Source organism: Lagenorhynchus albirostris, chromosome 1 (assembly GCF_949774975.1).
Source record: "Lagenorhynchus albirostris chromosome 1, mLagAlb1.1, whole genome shotgun sequence".
NCBI lineage: Eukaryota > Metazoa > Chordata > Mammalia > Artiodactyla > Delphinidae > Lagenorhynchus > Lagenorhynchus albirostris.
The window spans coordinates 84,376,577-84,399,533 of record NC_083095.1 but is presented as its reverse complement, the minus strand read 5'-3'; the positions used below and the strand labels follow the sequence as shown (position 1 = coordinate 84,399,533).

Genomic DNA, 22,957 nt, shown 5'->3' with positions numbered 1-22,957 from the left:
CTTTTATTTCTTTTTCTCCTCTGACTGCCGTGGCTAGGACTTCCAAAACTATGTTGAATAATAGTGGCAAGAGTGGACATCCTTGTCTTGTTCCTGATCTTAGAGGAAATGCTTTCAGTTTTTCACCACTGAGAATGATGTTTGCTGTGGGTTTGTCATATATGGCCTTTATTATGTTGAGGTAGGTTCCCTCTATGCCCACTTTCTGGAGAGCAAAACCAGTAGTTTTAAACTAGCACTATGTACATTAAAATAGACTCTTGTCATGAATTGGATTAAACCTGTAACTCTAAACCTTTTATGACTAGGATTCTAAATGAACTTTGAGACCCTGGGCCCTAAAAGCCCACTTTAAACATTTCCCAATGTTTTCCACATCAAGCACACATAAAAAAATATGTTTTACACTAAGCTAGGATAAACAGCTAAGACTGCCCCAGAGCTAAGGGAAGCATATCTTAGCATAACCTTTTTGTAGCACAATGACTGGAAAGCTCTGTTTTAACAATTGATAGTAAAGATGGAGAAAACTACTTTTGGTCAGGGATTTATATACCACTTCTCAAAAACAAACCACCCAAAGGCACTTCTTTCTCCCTATATACAAAGTCAGCTTTGATTTTTACTAGCCACCAAAACCATGACTTCTAGCACAGCATGAATTATTAGGGGGATGTGTATGTATCTGGGGATCAGGGAAGGTTTGGGAGAGGGGAGAGAATAGCACCTGCCCATGGAAACCTGTCTGTTATTAATATTTAAGCAAAAAGCAATACATATGTGTGGGTATAAGGATGCTCACTGAAACCAAAAGTTATGACTCTGAATTTTCCAATGTTTATCACAAACCCGTTTAAGTAACTTCCAGAGAGTGGAAGCTTAGGGGACAACGGGAGGAATATGCATAAAGAGACAGAAGAATGAAGGCTTTCTCAGCTTTTTATCCTGCTTCTTTCAGCCCAAGTCAACTGCACTCACTCTGGGGCCTCTGTACAATGCACAGAAATAATGCAAGGCCCCAGCTCTGGTGCTTGATGTTCTTGTGCAGTCTTGAACTCTCACAACGTAACCCCAAGCCCTTCTCTCTGCCTATGACAGCTGTCTTCCTAGTAACTTCAGCACAGATCGAGGTCAGTGGAGAGACATTGTTCCTCTCCCCTTCCTGCATAGCTGGCCCAGGCCATTGTAATTCCCTGGACAGTAATTTCATACTTAGTACAAATAGCAGAGACTCTACCATGGGATCATAGGGCTTCTTAGTTTCTGACATACAGCTCTAAGAAAGAAAAATGATAATGTAGTAGAAGAATTCTTGACAAAAAAAGAGATCTGGCCAGATGTGTTTAGCAACTGTCTTAAGCCTTTCCACAGAATCCTTGACAACCCTCCTGAAAACTCTAATTTGGATTTTGACCTTAGGTAGTAAACCAATGGTTTATGTAAAGGTTGTGATTTCTCCCAATAGGTAGAACAATCTTGTCCAGCATTATAATTCTAAAATTAGCAACCAAGCACATACCTCTAATCGAGAAATAGGTTGTGGGCCAAAGCTCTCTTCTTCCACTGAAGTATCTGCATTTGCTTCAAGCTGCATCTGCATAGCCATTACTTAGTGTTCAATACTGAAAAGTACAGATGGCCATCAGGAAGAACACTAGAGAAAGTACAGAGCTGCAAACATAGTTTTACAATAAATCTCTTTAAGAATTACTTGCTAGGCTTTTGGCTTAATCACTGACATACCCATGGCAGGAAAAAGAAAAAAAATCTCTCACCAGCCTTCCCTTCCACCTAGATAGCTGTATCAGAAAGACTTTAGGAGGAGCCAGCACTATCTTGCTTCTATAAAGTAGAACAGCTTGGACTCCCCTGGTGGTGCAGTGGTTAAGAATCCGCCTGCCAATGCAGAGGACATGGGTTCCATCCCTGGTCCGGGAACATCCCACACACCGTGGAGCAACTAAGTCTGTCACCACAACTACTGTAGCCTGGGTGCCCTAGAGCCCGCGCGCCGCAACTACTGAAGGCCACACACCTAGAGCCCGTGCTCCGCAACAAGAGAAGCCTGCGCTCCACACAAGAGAAGCCCGCGTGCAGCAACGAAGACCCAACGCAGCCAAAAAATAAAATTAAAAGAAAAAGAGACACGAACAGCTTAACTAGATCAACTATATCCCGCTGTTCCCCTGCTTTATATTCCTTAAGGATAGGGGCCAAGTCTCATTTATTTGTATACACCTCATGATACATGATAAATCTTAGGTACATCTTAGGTGTTTGGTAAATATTTGGCAAGTGAATGCAGACTTTCCAGAACTCTACTTTAAAAAAAAAAAAAAATCGATGAAAGGTTAAACTGTTTCAGTTCCATTGTTCCCTTCCAGAAAGCAGGGTTTTGGGGTGGTGGGACAGGAGTGAAACAAAGGTACGGAATAATTGCCATAAGCCTCCATTCCTGATAGAGAAACAATGGACTGAGATGAGAGAAGTATCCCCACCTTAGGCAAGGACGGCTTGCAGTCACACAGTCTGCTTCTAATAGAAGTGTATGAAATTTAAAGATCACCATTTTTTGGGGGGGGGGGCTGTGCGGCATGTGGGATCTTAGTTCCCCAATGAGGGATTGAACCCGCACTCCCTGCATTAAAATCGCGGAGTCTTAACCACTGGACCACCAGGGAAGTCCCATAAAGATCACCATTTTAATCAATTCCAGACCTCACTGAATGCACAAATGAATAAATAACATGGAATTACCTTGCTCAGTTTGAAATCTTCCATATAAATATAAGGCCTATACCAAAGTCAGATTATTTTGATAGAGTTAAGACTGCTCAGGTTGAAAAGAATGAAGAACAAAAAGATTTCTATTATGAGGTATTAGTAAAAGCAAACAAGTTTTGATGGCCACAAGAATAAATGTACTTAAATCTGGACAATTTAACAAGCAAGATAAGTTTAACTCAAAAGACAACAGATGGGCTTCCCCGGTGGCACAGTGGTTGAGAGTCTGCCTGCCGATGCAGGGGACATGGGTTCGTGCCCCGGTCCGGGAAGATCCCACATGCCGCGGAGAGGCTGGGCCCGTGAGCCATGGCCGCTGAGCCTGCGCGTCCGGAGCCTGTGCTCCGCAATGGAGAGGCCACAACAGTGAGAGGCCCGCGTACCACAAAAAAAAAAAAAAAAAAAGACAACAGATAAGGGCTTCCCAGGTGGCACAGTGGTTAAGAATCCGCCTGCCAATGCAGTGAACACGGGTTCGAGTCCTAGTCTGGGAAGATCCCACATGCCACAGAGCAACGAAGCACGTGTGCCACAACTACTGAGCCTGCATGCCACAACTACTGAAGCCTGCGCACCTAGAGCCCGTGCTCCGCAACGAGAAGCCACCACAGTGAGAAGGCCACGCACTACAATGAAGAGTAGCCCCCGCTCGCCACAACTAGAGAAAGGCTGTGCGCGGCAACAAAGACCCAACGCAGCCAAAAATAAATAAATAAAATTAACAGGGAAAAAAAAAAGAAATCTCCATTCTTAGAGACTTGACAGAAGATAACCATTTGTTCTTGATTGGTTCAGGTGTAGCTCTTAGATGGCATGTTTAGCATAATGTGAGTTTATGATAATTCCAAATATCAGAATCACCTGAATGCAGCTTAAATTTAAGTGTCTTCCTTCATAATTTATGAAAAAGATGGCTTGAACGGTATTCATATAGCAATAACCAAAAAGCAAAAGACTGAAAAACTAGACTGTATTTAAATTTAGAACTTCTATTCATCAAAAGACACCACTGTGAGAATGAAGTCAAATGATAGTGAGGGGAGAAAATATTTACCACATATATAACTGGTAACCAGAATATACAAAGAATTCCTTCAAATCAGCAAGACAGACAGACAACCCAATAGAAAAATAGGCAAGAGATCTGAACAAGCACTGCATAACAGAAGATACCCAAATGGCTAATAAACATATCAACAAGTGCTCAACTTCATTAATAATCAGAAAAATTAAAATTAAAACCACAAGGTAGGGCTTCCCTGGTGGCGCAGTGGTTCAGTCTGCCTGCCAGTACAGGGGACACGGGTTTGAGCCCTGGTCTGGGAAGATCCCGCATGCCTCGGAGCAACTAGGCCCGTGAGCCACAACTACTAAGCCTGCGCATCTGGAGCTTGTGCTCCGCAACAAGAGAGGCCGCGATAGTGAGAGGCCCGCCCACCGCGATGAAGAGTGCCCCCCCCACCCCGCTTGCTGCAACTAGAGAAAGCCCTCGTGCAGAAACGCAGACCCAACACAGCCAAAAATAAATAAATAATTAAAAAAAACAAACCAACAAGGTAATAGCTAAAATTTAAAAGATCGACAATACTAAGTATTAGCAAACGTGTGGAACAACTAAACACTCGTTCACTGCTGGTTTGAGTGTAAATTGGACAACTTTAGAAAACTGGTATTAAATATGGAAGATGAAGATAGGCAAATGCTATGACCCAGGAATTTCACTACTCTGTATTATTAACCCAGTGAAAAGCATACACGTGTGCACCAAAATGTATGCAGGAATATTCTTTCTCAGCAGCCTTTCTCATACAAGTTAAAACTAGAAACAATCCCGAAATCCGCCACAGGTATAATGAATAAGGAATACAACATAGGAACAAGAAAGAACTGCTAAATGCAAAGACATTTACAAACCTGCAGACAAAATGTTGAGCAAAGGCAGACACAAATATATAGTCTTCCTTTATACAAAATTCAACAACGGGCAAAATTAGACAATGGTGTTAGTAGTCAACACTGTGGTTACCTCTGGGGAAAAGGGAGAGTATTAGAGAAGGGGGCACAAGGGAGGCTTCTTGGGTGCTGACAGCATTCTATTTCTTGACCTGAGTGGTGATTACACAGATATATTCATTTTGTAATGATTCATGGAGCTGTAAACACTTTTGATCTGTGCATTTTTCTATTTGTATATTACACTTCACTTCAGAAGTTTAAGAAAAAACAACAAATCTCACTAGAGATCATTCCCTAGACATCACCTGAACGGTCTTCCGCATTAAAAAACGCAAATACCTTACTGGCAACTGGAGGTGGGAACTCTGTAAGCCAAACTTTGTGTAACGGAAAGGGCACTCACCAGAAATCCGGCTCTGGCTTAAGAGCTGTGACTTTTAAGTCACTACACCTCTCTGGATCTTGGGCTTCCTCGCCCACGCCCATAAAGTGGATGTTGCAAGTGAAGGCCAGTAAGGTTCCTCCCAGCTCTAGAATGCGCTTCTATTTTCGCCACAATGAGCTCCGAGGGTCGGACTAGCCCGGGCACAACCCTGCTCCGCCCCGCCCCGCCATATCCGAGTTTTTTACTTGGCATGGAGGGGCCCCTAAGCCCGCTAAGGGAGCTGGGGCCCAAGTCTGGGTCCGGGTACGGGTTCGGGTCCGGCTTACGCGGTGGGAAGGGGCCAGGTCTGCGCCTCACACTCACCTCAGCCTGCAGCGTAACTCGCCCGGGCGGGCTGCGCGCTCCGACTACAGTCCGCCGGACCCGCGCGCGCCCGACCCCGGACGGACTGCAGACCCCCTCACCTGCACCCCACTTCTCTACGCCCTTGCTCCGGCCTTCTGCACGAAACCCAGGCGACTTTCAGCTCCTAACTGCGCTCCTGGGGCGCGTCTCAGCTCTCTTCAGGCCGCGGTCTCAGGCGGCAGCACCCACTCCGTCTGCCGCCTTCGGAAATCCCGCCAAATCCTATTGGGCAGGGCCACGCCTGCGTCAACGTAACGTCTCCCCGCCCTTCTCGGGTCCGTCTCCCCGCCACTTCGGCTACTCGTGAGGCCGAGATAGGCCGAAAGAACTTGACTTCGCAGGATGTTTTGGGTTTCCCTCTTGTTTTTCTCCCTTACGACTAATTCAAAATTTGGAAGTTGCGTCCTTCTTCCCTTTACCAGATCGGGGACTACAACTCCCAAGAGGTAGTGGGCCGGTCCGAGACTACATCTCCCAATATGCACCGCGGGAGGGTGACGCAGCTTTAGTTTAGCTCCTCACCACCTGTAGATAATATCTAGGCTTTTCGGAACTCTTGATCTGTTTCTTAAGCATCTAAACTGGGGTATTTGGCCCTTCAGGTTGCTTTGAACTCCAACTCAGTCAAATTCTGGAACCAGGGGCTTTCTAGGCCCTTGTAGGTGGTGGAGCTGAGGACGCTCGAGTAGATGGATGAGGCTGGAACATAGAGCTAATGGAGGAGAGGAAGAAAGGACTGAAATATTAGTAAAGCTGTTGTACTTTATTGGAGATTTGCGGGACTCCAGAGGAAGGAGACATTGATTTTGAGAATGTAAATCTTATCGTGGTTAAAAGTTGATTACGGTTTTAAAGGTTGGGTAGGGTTTCCTGGGCGAAGAAGAGGAGATGAAAACATTAAAAGCGGATAGAGCAGCATGGGTATGGAAATTAACAGTGTGGTCAAGGAATACTGTTGTCTGATGAGGCAGGAGAAGTGCAGTAACAGGTGCTGAGACTGTTAAATTACGTTTATTTCAGGCTATGAAGAGGCTTAAGACCATTATAGAGCTTTGGCCTTTATTCTTTAGGTAATGGGGAAATCACTGAAAGTTCTTAACCTGATGAGTCATGTGCTTAGACCTGTTTTTTGTTCCCCACCACTTTATATTTGTGGAGTGCTTTAAAATTCATAAAGTTTTTATTTAATCCTCACACTGTTACCTTGTGGCATTGAAGGATAGATTTCAGGAGAGTGAGAGTAAAGACTACAAAAACTGTTAGGAAGCTCTTGCAATATTTCAGGCAAGAGAGGAAGGCCTGAGCTAGAGCAGTGACAGAGAGAACAGATTCAGGAAGCATTCTGGCGGTAGAATCAACCTTAGTGGTTATGGATGATACCTGGGGATAATAGTGAACTGCCTTCCATACCAGAGATACGCACCTTCACCTCCTATTCTTCACGTACTTTCCTCCTGAGAGCACCTGCAAACCCACAGCCCCTCTTGGCTGAGTGAAGATACATGACTTCGACCTTTCATTAAAATGGAATTCCTTTGGCTGTGTGGATGTCAAACCAGAGAAACCCCATCTGCAGAAAGATTAAGAAGTTTAGAGACTAAGAAAGTGGGAGAGAGTCATACAGAAAAAAACAGTTTTGAATTCTGACTGCTTTCCAGATCTTTCCAATTTCTCAGGGGCTCAGCAGCACTTAATGCTCTTGAGGTCCGTGAGATACCCCTATGTTCCAGTGATCTCCCATTTTTTTCTGCTTAAACAAATATGTCTTTTCGTCCAAGACAACCCACTAAGAAGTCGGAAATGAGACAAAATAGATTTCTTGATAACAGTTAAATTAGCAATCCATGAGAATATTTATAAATATGTAATTGAAAAGTTTTGAATATATCCTAAGTTACAATGTAAGTGACCTATCTGAAATCTCAAGGAGGCAACTTCTAATAAGACCAAAACTTAATCAGCAGAAATTTGATAATTCATCTCAAGAAAAAGTGATCTCATCAGTGTAGTCAACCTGGAGTACAGAAAGGGAAATCCAGAAAGGGAAACCCCATGTCACATCCAAGTGATCTATTTGAGTAGTGCAAGGATGATTCAATATTAGGAAGTCAGTTATAATTGGTTATATTAATAGGTCAAGGAGAAAAACCAAATGGTTAATTTCATCATATTGGAAAAGCATCTGTCAGGGAGGAAGAAATTTTCCTCTACCCTCCTAAGTTCTTCTGGCTGATCTAAGAATTAAATTGACGTAAGACAAGAAAATCAAACAAAATTTTAATAACATGTATAGCTGGGAGTGACCCAGGAAACCTGAGTTACTCCTCAAAACAGCAGAAACCCTCACCTTAAATACTGTCTTTAGTAAGGACAAAAGAGGATGTTGAGGGTAGCGGTTTAGGACTTCAAAAGAGAGGAAGGCAATTCACAAGCAGATGGAAAAGCAAATGTTTGGCAAATAAATGTTTATTTGGCCATGCAGAGACAATGGAACACAGAGTGGACTTGTTTTAGGCAATTAGGGGGAAGGTCAAAGTTATTTCCTGACCTTGATTGGGCCTTGATTGTTTTCAACTCGAAATAACCCACAAACCAAAGAGACATTTTGGTGTGCCAAGTTTTGCTCCCCTACATATCCAATAAAATTCAACATAAATTCCTGATTAAGGGGAAAAAACGGTAAAAAGGAATTAGACATTTGCTTAACATGATCAGTAATATATAGATACAGATATCCCAGACAAGCTGCCATCATCTCTTTGCTAATGAAATGTTAGAAACACTTTCATTAAAATCAAGAACAAAATTATCTATTGCCACTATTATTTACTATTGTGCAAAAAGTGCTACTAAGTGCAATAACAAAAGAATGAAATAATAAAAGATAAAAAATAATAAAAGATGCATATCTTGGAAAAGATTTACAGATATGATTATATGCCTGGATAGTTTAAGGGACAATAAGAGAGTACATTAGTGTAGCTAATTACGTATAAAAAGATCAGAGCTTTATTAAGTGCTAACAATAACTAGCTAATGTAATGGAAAAAAAGATCCCATTCAAAGTAGCAACAAAACCCATAAATGTCTAGGAATAAACTTTAGGAAATGTTCAGGACCTGCACGGAGAGATCTCTAAAACTATGTTGGCAGAAGAGCTCAATGTTATAAAGTTGAAAATTCTCCCAAATCAGTGAATTCCTAATAGAAATCCCAATGGGATTTGTGGCAATCACTGTGGGTTGCCTACCCAACAGACACTGCTCTTCTTTATGGCTAAGAGAAACTAGTATGTGGAAGGATGCTCTCTAGTAAGATTTTTGGATGACTTTGTCTTCATCTGCATTCTTTTGTGTATGGTTTGAACTTTTTGTACAAATTTGTTTTGACTTTATGATGATAGTTTTAAATTGTAACAAAAATATAAAATATCTTGGAATAAACTTAATGAGAAAAGTGTACATCAAAGGAAACTTTAAGATATTAAAGAAAGGCCTTCCTTGGTGGCGCAGTGGTTAAGAATCTGCCTGCTAATGCAGGGGACGCAGGTTCAAGCCCTGGCCAGGGAAGATCCCACATGCCGCGGAGAAACTAAGCCCGTGCGCCACAACTACTGACCCTGTACTCTAGAGCTCGTGTGCCACAACTACTGAGCCCACGTGCCACAACTACTGAAGCCTGCGCACCTAGAGCCTGTGCTCTGCAACAAGAGAAGCTGCTGCAACGAGAAGGCTGCACACCGCAACGAAGAGTAGCCCCTGCTCGCCTCAACCAGAGAAAGCCTGTGTACAGCAACAAAGACCCAACGCAGCCAAAAATAAAAAAATTTAAAAAATAAATTTAAAAAAAGATATTAAAGAAGGACACAAAACAGAAAAGCATACTAACTACTTGTAATGGAAGACTCAACATCTTTCTTTTTTAATTAATTAATTATTTGGCTGCACTGGGTCTTCATTGCTGTGTGCGGGCTTTCTCTAGTTGTGGCCAGTGGGGGCTACTCTTGGTTGCAGTGCATGGGCTTCTCATTGCCGTGGCTTCTCGTTGCGGAGCACAGGCTCTAGGCACGCAGGCTTCAGTAGTTGTGGCACACAGGCTCAGTAGTTGTGGCTCGTGGACTCTAGAGCGCGGGCTCAGTAGTTGTGGCACACAGGCTTAGTTGTTCCACTGCATGTGGGATCATCCAGGAGCAGGGCTTGAACCTGTGGCCCCTGCATTGGCAGGGGGATTCTTAACCACTGAACACCAGGGAAGTCCAAGACTCAACATCTTAAAGACAGCAGTCCTCCATTAGTTGATCTTTAATTTTAATACAACATGATCTCAGTAAAAATACCAACAAGGTTTTTATTTTGGAACTGAACAAGCTAGTTCTCACATTTATATGGTAAAATAAAAAGCAAGAAGAGCCATGAAAATCCTGAAATAAAAGGGCCTGAACTGACCAGCTATTAAAACAAATTATAAAACTACAATAATTAAAATGTACTTGTGCTAAAAAGATAGGTCAATGGCACAGACTAGTTATCCCAGTGTCATAGTTTCCTATCACTGCTAGTAACAAATTACCACAAATTTAGTGGCTTAAAACAAGAAAGATGTATTATCTTACAATTCTGGAAGTCAGAAATCCTAAATTCTGAGTTTCACTGGGCTAAAATCAAGGTGTTGGCAGAATTGTGTTCCTTCTGGAGGTCCTAGGAGAGAGTCTATTTCCTTGCTTTTTCCAAGTTTTAGAGGCACCTGCATTCTTTGCCTTGAGGCCCCTTCCTCCATCTTCAAAGCCAACAATCACTTTGACCTTGGCTTCCCTCATCACATCTCCTTCTCTGACTCTGACATCCTGACTCCCTCTTATAAGGATCCTGTGATTACACTGGTCCACCCAGCTAATCCAGGATACTCTCCCCATGTCAAGATCCTTCAAAACATCTGCAAAGTCCCTACTGCCATGTAAGGTAACATTCACAGGTTTCAGGAATTAGGATGTGGACATCTTGGGACTTCCCTGGCGGTCCAGTTGTTACGATTCCATGCTCCCAATGCAGTGGGCCCGGGTTCAATCCCTGGACAGGGAACTAGATCCCGCATGCCACAACTAAAAGATCCCACATGCCACAACGAAGACCCGGTGCAGCCAAATAAATAAATAATTTTTTTTAAAAAAAGGATGTGGACATCTTTGGGGGGCTGTTGTTCTGCCTACCATAATCAGTTATAGATACGAATATACAGAGAAATTTAATATATGATAAAAGAGGAATTTTGAATCAGAGGGAAAAAATATAGAGGGTTTATTAAATGGTGTTGGGATAACCACATAGCCATCTGAAAAAATTAATTTTGATCCTTATCTCATACTTTATGTTAGGATAAATTTCTAAATGGATCAAAGATATAAAGTGTCAAACCATAAAAGTTCTAAGAGAAACCATGGGCCTTACAAAAGCTATAAAGGAAAATATTGAAACATTTGACTATTGTTGATGGAAAATTAATCAATATTCAGTCTAAGAAAGAAACAGAAAATTTTATTTGAGCTAAGCTGAAGATTATAACCCAGGAGACAGTCTTTCAGAAGCTCTGAGGACTGTTCCAAAGAAGTAAAGGGGGAGGCCAGTATGTATGTGATTTTAACAAAGGGGTATGTGCAAACAAGCACACATCTTGGTAGAAGGTTACTGCTATTTGAAAGGAATGGATATCTTAGTTAATGGTGTTAGTGCTTTTCTCAGTATGGGAAGATGCAAGAAACTGGGTTCGTAAAATTTTCTCCAGAAAATATGTATCTGAGGGCCAGTTCTGCCAGTTTTCCCAGAGCAGGAAATCCCTTGTCCTGCTCTTCGCCCTGAATTCCTTTCTCGGGTGTACTGTAGGTCAGTGACTGCACTGCTAACGACTGGAATCTTATAGAACTGGATGGTGGCCAACATTCCTTTTTTTTTTTTTAATATTTATTTATTTTTGGCTGCATCGGTTCTTAGTTGTGGCACACAAGATCTTTCATTGTGGAGCGTGGGCTCTTCATTGTGGTGCACAGGCTTCTCTCTAGTTGTGGCCTGTGGGCTCCAGAGAGCATGTGGGCTCTGTAGTTGCAGCACTTGGGCTCTCTAGTTGTGGTGCGTAGGCTTTGTTGCCCTGTAGCATGTGGGATCTTAGCTCCCCGACCAGGGCTCCAACCAGCATACCCTGCATTGCAAGACAGATTCTTAACCATTGGACCACCAGGGAAGTCCCTGGCCACCATTCTTTATCTTACAAAACCCTCCCTTTGTGTCTTAATTTTGACCAAGGATGGGAGGCATTTCATGACCAATTCGTCCCACAGCGCTAGGAATACTCATTCTCAGGTCAGGCGAGGATTTCATCGATAGGCCACTCATTGTGCTATTACTGGACTCAACCCAAATCCTCTGGACCGCCTGTCTTACTAGTCTGTTGTGGTCCAGGAAATGGCTTCTTCCTATATCTAGAGTTAACACTATTACAATCATTGCTCTTATAGACCTATATATTTGGTCAGTCGTTTCAAGTTCCCTAATCGTTATTATTTTACTGAAGGCTTAGTCACACATTTGGTAGTGCAAAAAACAATAATCTTGTAAAATAGGCAGAATACAAGTAATATAGCTAGTAACATTAATAAAGTAAGTAAATATTTAAGCTAAGAATTTCCATTAGTATCTCCCAGTATCTTCCCAGGTCATCTGACCCAGTCTGTTCTGGACCAATCTCTATTCATTAAGTTCACCAAAGACATCTACACATACAATGTGGGTAGTGGTTCATCATGATCCCTTACAGGATTGAGAAAGGAATGATTTCTTCCAAGGATTATATGGCTGGTTCCAGAAAAAGAAAAATTGATCTTTATGGTTAAGCAGGTATTTCTGCTGTTGGGGAGGTCTGGTTAATACATAATACAGATGCACAATGCACACTGGAGGGGAAGGAGGAGGCCTGAAAGGGCAGAGAAAAATTTTATGTTTAAATTTTTGTCTTGCCTTAAAATATGAATTTTATTTCATCACTATATATCTTTAAATTTCTAAATGGCAAAACCCATCATAAATAAAGTCATATAAACCAACAAACAGGGGGGAAATTTGGCAACCTATATCACAAAGAGTTCTTTTATATTTGAAGACATTCTACAAGTCAATGAGAAAGATAACTCAGAAAAGTGGGCAAAGATTATCAACAATACCCAGAAAAGGACATAAAAATTTCTCTAAAGCATATATAAAGAAGCTCAACCTCATACATAATGAGAGAAATATAAATTAAAACCATACTGAGATACCACCAAAAAGTTTGGAATGTACTGTATTAGCAAGTTTGTGGCACTCATTGCTAGTAGGATTGATTTGACTATTTTAAAGGGCAATTTGGTGACATCTATTAAGGTTACAAATGCAACTAGACTTTGACCCAACAGCTCCATTTCTAGGAAAATATCCTGCAGATAAACTTACACATACGCAAAGTTTCAGCATAGTTTGCAGTAGCAAAAGGTGATAAACAACCTACATGTTTATCAATAGAGATATCGTACATCCATCCAGTGGATTATGATTTAATAAAAAGGAAAAATATGGGTTGGAACCTCTTTATGTATTGATCTGAACCTATCAAGATATGTCGTTAAGTGAAAAAGGCAAAATGAAGGACAGTGTGTATTGCTGTACTATTTGTGTAGAAAGAAGTAGAGAAGAAATATATATTTACACACTCATTCCTACTTGCATACATGTTTGCTTTTGTATTCAAGATAGCTTTGAAATGATGGACAAGAATCTGGTAACATTAGTTGTCTCCAAGAAGGGAAACTGGGTGTCTGGGGGAAGACTAAAAGAGACATGTTTACTTTCCTTTCAGTACTTTTTGAATTTTGGGCCATATGAATGTATTACCCACTCAAAAACTAAAAATAATACAGATTTAAGTCTGATTTTTAAAAATGAACACAATACAATTTTTCATTTTGGAAAAATTTTAAAGGATGGGGATACATCACCAGCAAGAATTTGGCATAGTCTAGGGAGGAAAGAAACAAAATTTGGCATCAGAAACAGTTGCAGGAAGATATACTTCCTTATGGAACAAAAGCGATTCATCAGGCTTCCCTAAAGCCTGGATGAAACCTCTCTCAGGACTATACTACCTCTAGTTACTTGGCCACCAAGCAACCCTCTTTTCATTAGCAATTTTTCATTTTGAAAAAATTAAAGCCTGGGAAGGGACTTCCCTGGTGGTCCAGTGTTTAAGACTCTGAGCTCCCAATGCAGGGGGCATGGGTTCAATCCCTGGCTGGAGAACTAGGATCCTGCATGCAGCACAGTGTGGCCAAAAAATAAATAAATAAATAAATGAATAACACAGTGGCTATGTAAATCAACCATACTTCAAAAAAGAAATAAAAATAAAAATAAATTAAAGCCTGGGAATTCCCTGGCGGTCCAGTGGTTAAGACTCCTGCATTTCCACTGCAGGGGCAGGCTTGGATCCCTGGTTGGGGAATTAAGATCTCGCATGCCGCTTGGCGGCCAAAAAAAAAAAAAGCCTACAGAAATGTTGAAAGAACGGTGCATTTAAACACCTATGCACATGTTGCTGTATTTGTTTTCTCTGTTTCCTCTCACATGCATATATACACATACCCACATATACATAAATTTAAAAAATTTTTGGCCGCACCGCACGGCATGCGGGATCTTATTTCGAAGACCAGGGATGGAACCTGCGCCCCCTACAGTGGAAGCAGGGAGTATTAACCGCTTGACTGCCAGGGAAGTCCTGCCCACATATATACTTTAAAAAAGCCATTTGAAAGTAAGTTGCAGACATGTATTTCCTAATAAGGACATTCTCCTACATAATACTATTATCACAGTCAAGAAATTTAACATTGATAAAAGAATATTATCTAATATATAGTTAATAATCAAATTTCCAAGTGTCCTCAAAATATACTTTATGAATTTTTTTTTTAAACTATAGAATTCAATCAGGGATCAGGCATTACCTTTCCAAAGGCTCTTTAGTCTCCTGTGTTCTAGGAGAATTCCCCTGCCTTTTTGTTTTGTTTTGATTTCATGACATTTTAAAAAATAATAAACTAATAAATTATTAATATTAATATTATAAATTATTAATATTAATTAAAATAAATAAATTAATAAATTAGAAAACTCAGTTAAGTAGAGTCAGGAGACCAGAAGGGGGTGCTCTCAAACCTTGCATTGATAGCAGAGCCCAGCAAAAAGCAGAAGACTCCTCTTCTTTCCTGGCAAGGACTCAGCCAACAAAAAGCCATGAACTCCTTGTTTACTGCAGCCCTCCCAGCTTCTTTTTCCTCTCTATAAATGTGTTCTCCTTCCCTTATAGTGTGGGGACTTGCATGTGGCCCACGATGGTTGCAAATCTTGAACTGCAATTCTCTGCTGATCCAGAATAAACCCACTTTTGCTGGAAAAATATCTGGCAGTGTGTTTTAGGTCAACAACATTGACACTTTTAAAGAATTAAAGCCAGTTGTCCAGAGAATCCGGATTTGGCTATTTACTTCCTCATGATTAGATTCAGGTTAAGCATTTTTTAAAAATCAGAATACTATATAGGTGATGTGTATCAAGCAATCTCATTTGTTCCTTACTAATTCAATTTCCTAGTACTCTGACAAAATGGAAAGAGTCCTTGGGCAGCAGACATGCGTTGTAAATAAAAAACACCTTTCTACAAGTATATTTCCCCAAGATTCAGCTGAATACAGTTTTGCTATGATTCCTTAAGATTCAATCAGATGTGAATTTCAATCAATGTCACAGCCATTAAACTCATAGGCATCCAGTTTTCCCATGAAAACAGCCCAGCTGAACCTTGGTTAACACACCTATGAATTTAAAATGTATGTATCCATTTATATGAGGTACTATTGTTACCAAACCAAACTAGGGTCCACTTGCCTGCTGTGCAGCAAAGTCAATTTACTGACACTGGGGTGTGGTGAAGGAAGGAACAGTGTTTATCACAAGGCACCAAGGAAGGAGAACGGGTAACTCATGCTCAAAAGACCCAAATAGGGAAGTGTGGGTTTTTTTGTTTTTTGGCATGTGGGATCTTAGTTCCCCAACTAGGGATCGAACTCACACCCCCTGCACTGGAAGGGCAGAGTCTTAACCACTGGACCACCAGGTAAGTCCCTCAGGAAAGTGTTTCTAAAGGCAACACTTGGGGTAAGGGTTGCAGCATGCATGATCAGGTCATAGGCTTTCTTCTGACTGGTTGGTGGTAAGGTAACAAGGTGGTGTTTCAGAAATCTCAATCATCAACCTGGTTCTAATCAGTCTGGGGTCTACACACTTGTGGTCAGCACATAGTCACCATTTTCTGCCTGGGCAGGGGGCCTTAGTTTCTGCATAACAACTCAAATATATTCAACATATTGTTATCCCTTGAGGAGGAACTAGGACTCTGTTTTATCACTGAACTATTGTTTCTTGACTGCTTTTCCTGTGCTTCTGCATTCCCCTAATAAGTAACTGCTTGAGTCTGCTGTTTGGGATTCAGAGAAGGCCTAGTCTTTTTCTACATATAAGAAATGGGGGACTCAAGGGGCTTTTGTACCTAGGAGGGCCTCACAGGGTCCTGCTCAGTTTTTTTTGTTTTGTTTTTTGTTTTTGAGAGTTCTGAGTTTAAGTTTTATTCAGGGTCTTATTGCAGACTATAGCTTGAGAGACAGCCACTCAGTACCTCTGAGTAAACTGCTCAGAAGAGGTAGGGGAGAAGCATATATATATATATGGATTTTTCTTCACACACACACACTGTATTTTATTTTTACAAGAGATAAATAGACTGACACCAAGCATTGTAAATGGATGACCACAACAAAAGCAACAATGATTGCAATTACCAAACATGAAACACACTCATACTATGTCATAACCTGCTCAGTTTTAATCCCCCCATTTCTTTGATACTCCTCAATCCTGAGGGTAACCGGGGCACGACAAAAAAGGGAACAGTTTTGGATAGAGAGGTTAATCATAAACTTGGCAGTGGAAGTCAGTTTTAGGGGGACTCAGTTTCAATCTCCACTCCTGTTTTAACTTTCCCCAAATCTTTGAGGGAATGGGGCAATAACCACTCTGGATACTTCCTACTAAAATGGGGTGTAGTCCTGCCTCAGCTGGGGAATGGACACCAAGATGGAAATATTCCCAAGTTCCAGGTCTTGGAACCTAGTCTTGCATGATGAAGATATTAGTTCCTTGGTCCACCATTTTAGTGTAATAGTCCCAGTTAGAAGTAGGAGGAGGAGTGACGACCTGAACTTTAATAAACCTTGAAAAGTAGATCTCATTCTCTGAGGAATTCAGGAGAATAAGCCTGAAAACCAGTCTGTACCTGTTACTTCTGGGGAGACTTCTAGCCAGGTAACCAGTTGCCTAATGTTATTTAAGGAGGTTTTAACTTCTGATGTGTTATTAACATACACAAAACAGGAGCTATTGGCCACTACACATATGTCTCCTTTTTCTATTAAAATCTAATCTAAAGCAATTTTATTGTCCAGTACTACTCTGGCTAAAGAATCTAGTGTCTTCTGCTGGGAGGCTATGGCTTGAACTGTCTCATTTGTTACTATTTCCAAAATAAGAAAAAATTTAATAGTTACAAGAGGAGACCACAAGGATGGTCTCCAGCTGGCAACTGCTAGCAGACACTGCCTTGAGAACCAGTGAGTGTCCTTGACACAGTTCAGAAAATACAGCAATACAGGAATGTGTCTAAAAATCACATCCAAAAAACAAAAACAAACAAACAAAAATGAATAAAAATGGGTGACTTCCCTGATGGTCCAGTGGTTAAGACTCCCACTGCAGGGGGCACAGGTTCAATCCCTGGTTGGGGAACTAAGATCCCACATGCCATGTGGCAAGGCAAAAAAAAAAAAGAATAAAAATCACATTCACAATGGCCATCCAGCTCCACCTTGGATGCCTGAACTACAGCCACTCCATTTGGATTTTCAAATGATTCCCCTCCTTAGTGGTCAAAGCAGTTATACAATACATGTTTGATAGGTCACAAAGCAGGCGGTTCTGGTCAGCATAAAGTTCAGGTTAATTATGTATTAGCCAGAATGACTTACCCATACTTCAGTGTGAAGATTTCTTCTATCATTTCCCCTTTTGTTTGCAAATCTTTGTCTAGATCAAAATATTTGTCCTTCAGTGCCAGTAAGGTTGCTGCCTCACCCTGGTCCATCATGTCACTCAGTGTTAGGTCTCCTTTTTGTTAATACAGATATTTGCCTAGTTATCTACTTTGGGGGAAAACTAATCAGACCACAGAGAACAAGCTCAGAGGTATGCTAATGGGAAAACTTTTTATAGGCTATACATTTATCAATTATACCGAATTGTTACACATTGTACATGTGCTTTTAACAGTAGACTTAAAGCAAGCAATGATACATGTCATGAGTACTTAGGCTCTGTGACAACTTCACTAGAGAATCTTCTTTCCATTCTATACATTGGGGTCACCAGTATGGTTAGAAATAAAACAATAACTTTCAATATTAATAGGCAGTTACGAACATTTGTTAAAGAGTTCGATTAAATTAGTAGGATGGGTCTTACAGGCCTAGTCCAGATTCTTGGGTCAGCTGCCTACCATTGTTGCTGTCTTCTTGTCATCCTGGTGTGGATGTTGTTTGGAGTCAGCAGTTCTTTCTATAGACCAGTCCAGTGCAGAGGCCTTTCTTAAGTGGGAAATATGAACTCAAGAGTCAGTTCCCTTCAGTTTCACTGCACATGAGCTAGTTAAGGGTACCTGGTAAGGATCCTTTTATCTAGATTGGAGACAGATGCCTAATCTCCTGGTTGCAGGTCATAGGGCATCTGATCTTCATCTAAAGATAGATTGCTGTGATAAGCTTTAGAAACAAACTTAGAGTGTATTTTTAATAATTTAATTAAACTTTACAGTTCGGAACCCTCCTACATTCAATGGGAATGTAAATTGGTACAGCCACTATGGAAAACAGTATAGCCAAATTAAGACTAATTTGTTTGCTACATAAGTCTAATTTCAATAAACTTGGCCTGATTATTTACATAAGTCTAACTGATCATAAAGGGTCTTTTCAATTAGCTGTGCTGGAACTTTTCATAAGGAATCTCAGATTGAATCTTTAAAAGGCCTCTCAAGGCCAGAAAAGCCACGTCAAGAGCTTGCCACAGATTCTGCCTGTGATATCTACAGATTTGGATGAATTCCGCTCTTCTTGAAGTCGCAAAATACTTGAGATTTCTGCACCTGTTGGGAGGTGACCTTCCTTGTTCACCTGACAGGCTGCTGGGAACCTAAGGGTTTCAGTTTCTGGAGGGATTAGGTAGAAAGAAAAGTGTTTCAATTCTGCTTACATAGGTGTAATTTACCAAGTTGCTGTCAATCACAATTAGCTTAAGTGGAAATGTTTCCTTATATCTGGAAAACACAGATTAAAAGCCAGTAATATTTCAGACGAAAAACATAAATATTACAACCATATTCACCAGTTCACTCAGTCCTATGTAACTCATCCTTGATTGCCTCAGGCTTAAGGGGATACTGCTTTTCTCGAGGATATTGATCAGAATTCCTTAAGGTGATCCTAATCAGCTGTATGTTTTTAGCTCTTCCGACTCAACCCTGAGACCATACATCTGGGTTCACCTTCTCTAAGATATGGGCAGGTACGTTCTCAGACTTTCTTATATCCTCTCCCAGGGCTAGTAAAAGCTGTTTTCCCCCACTGAGAGATATGCCTTTCCATTAGGCCAACACTTACAGAGGCTTTTAACTTTGAGAGCAGGTCCCATCCCAACAGAGGGATGGGACACTCTGGGACATATAGGAAGGAGTCCAGTAGTGTGGAGGGTCCTATTTTCATGTTAATTGTTCTAAAAATAACCTCCTAGTAAAGTTGCCTAATGCCTCTTTAATAGTACACTCCAGTGTGGACAGTCTTCCTCTCAGGGTGGTCCAGACTGAATAAGTGACTCCAGTATCTATTAAAAATTCTACTTTCTCCCCCTCTAGTTCTAAGACAACCTGGTGCTCCTTTGGGGAGGTTGGGATTATATATTATCAGGTTTATAAGGCCCCGTCAGTCTTGGGGTATCATGAGCTTTGGGATTTCTGTGGCCCTCCTGCTCTGAGGATGGTCAGGACATTCCCTTTTCAAATGCCCTTCCTTCTTATAGAAAGCACAATTGATTGGGCCCCAACTTCACTGGTGGCCCCACTTTGGTCCCTCGGTGGGGGCCAGGGTTACTCACCCACATTGGTCTATCCGATGCCCGTGGCTTACCTGAGGTGAACTGGAGAGCAACAGCCAGGAGGGTGCCTGGCCTTTTCAGCTTCTTGTCCCCCTTTTCTTCCTCAGCCATATCTCGGTTGTTGAACACCCCAAAAGCAATATCTACCAGATGGGAGTTTGGGGTGTTTGGGCCCATTGCTACTTTCTGCAGCTTCCTTTGTATGTTGGGGGCACTCTGAGATATAATAAGTATTGACCACTGGGTTACTCTCAGGGGTGTGTAGATCAAGAGTTGTATACCGTTGGAGACATTTTCTAGTCCTCTCTAGGAATGCTGATGGGTTTTCAGCCTCTTGCTGAATATTTGACTTTTCCCCAATTAATGGGTCTCCGGCAAGAAGGCTTTATCCCCTTAAGTGGGAGACTGGTAATTCTCAAGCCAGGCCCTATTCACTGAAACACAGGATCCCATGTAGGGTCAATGGCAGGGACTGCTTCCGCTGCTGGTCTCCAGATCTGGTGGTTGGCTGAGTTAAGTGCTGCTTATCTGCCTCTTCCCCAGCCTTCGACAGGACGCTGGTCTTCCTCAGCTCTAAGGAGGTTGAGAGGGACTGAAGATCTGCCCAATTAGAGTTATGAGTCATAAATATTCCACTCATTAAATCTATGAATCTCTCTGGATCCTCTCTCAGGCTTCTAGTATGTTCTTTCCAATTATAGAGGTCTGAGGTAGAGAAGGGGACATAGATGGTTGTAAGTCCCCCTCACCATTAGGGACCTGCCTGAGGCGGCAAACAGAAACCTCAGGTTGATAATTAGCCCCACTTCGGGTGGTTCCCCCTGAAACAGAGGGCCCAGGAGGAAGGGGCGGGCAAAAATCTTGAGAGGGAACGGTCAGGCCCTTCTTCACTTCTGCAGGAGGTGGTACATCTCTCTTCCCTTCTGACAGGGAAGGCGGAACAGGGTCAGGTGTTGGTACCCGGTAAGAGGTACCCGGTAGGGAATTCCACGGCAGTCCAGTGGTTAGGACTTGGCGCTTCCACTGCAGGGGGCACGGGTTCGATCCCTGGTCAGGGAAATAGGATCCCACAAGCCGCATGGTGGCATGGCCAAAAGAAAAAAAAAAAGAGGTGCTGGGTAAGGGGGTGGTACAAGAGGTTGGGCCCTTCCCATGGGAAGTCCTGAATCTACAGGGCCCTCTGATATATAGGCCCTCTATGATTGGCAGAATCGGTTTCCCAATGCTTACTGGTTTTTGGCTTGCTGTCACTTTACAAAGGGCCATAAAGCACTGTACATGTGGCATCTCGACCCATTTTTCTAACCTTCTGCAGTAAAGAACTAACTATAGGATGATATTGTGATTGGAGATCCATTCTCTGGTCATTTGTCTTGGCTTCCTAGTGAGCATTGGGGCCAGACAACGTTACAGAAGATCACTATCTGTTTCTTTGTCATGGGTTGTTACCCAAAAGATTTACAATTACTTATAATACATCTCAACGGACTACAATCGGGAACAGAAATGTTTCCCATTCTGATGTACCACAGGGAAGCAGCCATTCTCAGGGGCTGACTGATACAATTTACAGACATCAGAGTCTGCTCCTGCTGAGTCTGAAAATAGTTTCCCACCTCTCATCCTCCTGATTGAAAAACCTGGGACTTCCCTGGTGGTGCAGTGGTTAAGAATCCGCCTGCCAAGTCAGGGGACAGGGGTTCGATCCCTGGTCAGGGAAGATCCCACATGCCACGGAGCAACTAAGCCCGTGAGCCACAACTACTGAGCCTGCGCTCTAGAGACTACGAGCCACAGCTACTGAGCCTGTGTGCCACAACTACCGAAGCCTGTGCGCCCTAGAGCCCGTGCTCCCCAACAAGAGAAGCCACCGCAATGAGAAGCCCGCGCATCGCAATGAAGAGTAGTCCCCGCTGCCCGCAACTAGAGAAAGTCCGCACTCAGCAACGAAGGCACAACACAGCCAAAAATAAATAAATTAAAAAAAAAAACAAAAAACTGATGTGGTTGAGTATCCGGCCCAACTGATCTCAGGTGGGAACTCCTAAGTCGTGGCAAGTTTTCTGTTGATCCCCAAAAAGCTGCGACAACAAGTTGCCCAGTCTCCAGTGTCCCAGAAACTTGATAGGGGCCCTATCCAGGTCTGCATTCCCTGAACCCAGAGGTCGCTTGTTTCTTATTAAAAAATGAACTTAACCTCCTCAAGTCACAGAAAACATGGCTTCTAAACCCAGAGGTCTCTAGTCTCCCACAGGAGGAATGCAACACCCCAGAGCAGTCGGAACGAAGTTCCCACTCACAGAGGTTTCTGGCTCCTTACCAGGAAGAACACAACCTCGCAGAGTTACAAAAACCCAAGGTTTAATTTGTCCCACCTGAAACCCCAAATGCACGTTCCTGAAATTCTGCTTTAATCAAAAGTGAAATTATCCCAACACTTGCACTTAAATACAGCACCGGTTCTGAATTCTACTCACACTCTGAAGTCTGCTGGCACTGAACAAAGTTGTTCAGGTGGGCACTCCACCCACAGAGATCAGCCTATGAGCAGTCTCTGAGCTGGTAGATACCAAGCAGACCTCTGACCGACTAAGACACCCCAAGTGGCCTGATCAGTAGCGGAGGTAAGCCCTGGAGGAGTTGCCCCCACCAACTGCTTCACCCCAGTGTGGCCGGCCATCCTAGTCCCTGATCAGGACCCACCAGCGTCGCCAGAAATTGTTACCAGACTCAATGGGTCCGTGGCTTGGGGTGCATAGCCAATGAACACGCCAAGTACTTTTGATCAAAGCAGAGGTATTTTTCACTTGTGACAAGTAAGGAGACAGGGAGATAGCTCTCAAAACACTGTCTCCCAGCACAGCAAGATCAGGGAAGTGTTAAGCTAAGGGTGCATGCATATTCATGAAAGGGTGAGTGTGATCTTTCACGTGGAGGTGGAGTTCTAGTTGAGCAGCACAACATGTTCAAACATACTTGCCTGTTAAAAAATGGTAGCAATCCCTGGCCTTGGGGTGGACATTTTAGTCTTAAAATGAGGCAAAGTTTACTCTAGGTTAACAAAATCCAGGCACCTAGTTGAGTGAAGTCAAGA

The 22,957-nt window shown here is 42.2% G+C and overlaps 1 protein-coding gene across 2 annotated transcripts in view; it reads right to left on the bottom strand.

Moving 5' to 3' along the window:
• Window positions 1–5,875, bottom strand: part of RAD51 (RAD51 recombinase) — a 35,283-nt gene extending 29,408 nt beyond the window's left edge. For both annotated transcript variants that reach the window (XM_060147381.1, XM_060147374.1), the window contains exons 1-2: window positions 5,489–5,875; window positions 1,520–1,622 (exon numbers count right to left, since the gene is read on the bottom strand). In XM_060147381.1, the coding sequence (XP_060003364.1) occupies window positions 1,520–1,606 (87 nt within the window). In that variant the 5' untranslated portion in view covers window positions 1,607–1,622; window positions 5,489–5,875. The remainder of the gene's footprint in view (window positions 1–1,519; window positions 1,623–5,488) is intronic.
• Between the last annotated feature and the right edge of the window lie 17,082 nt (window positions 5,876–22,957).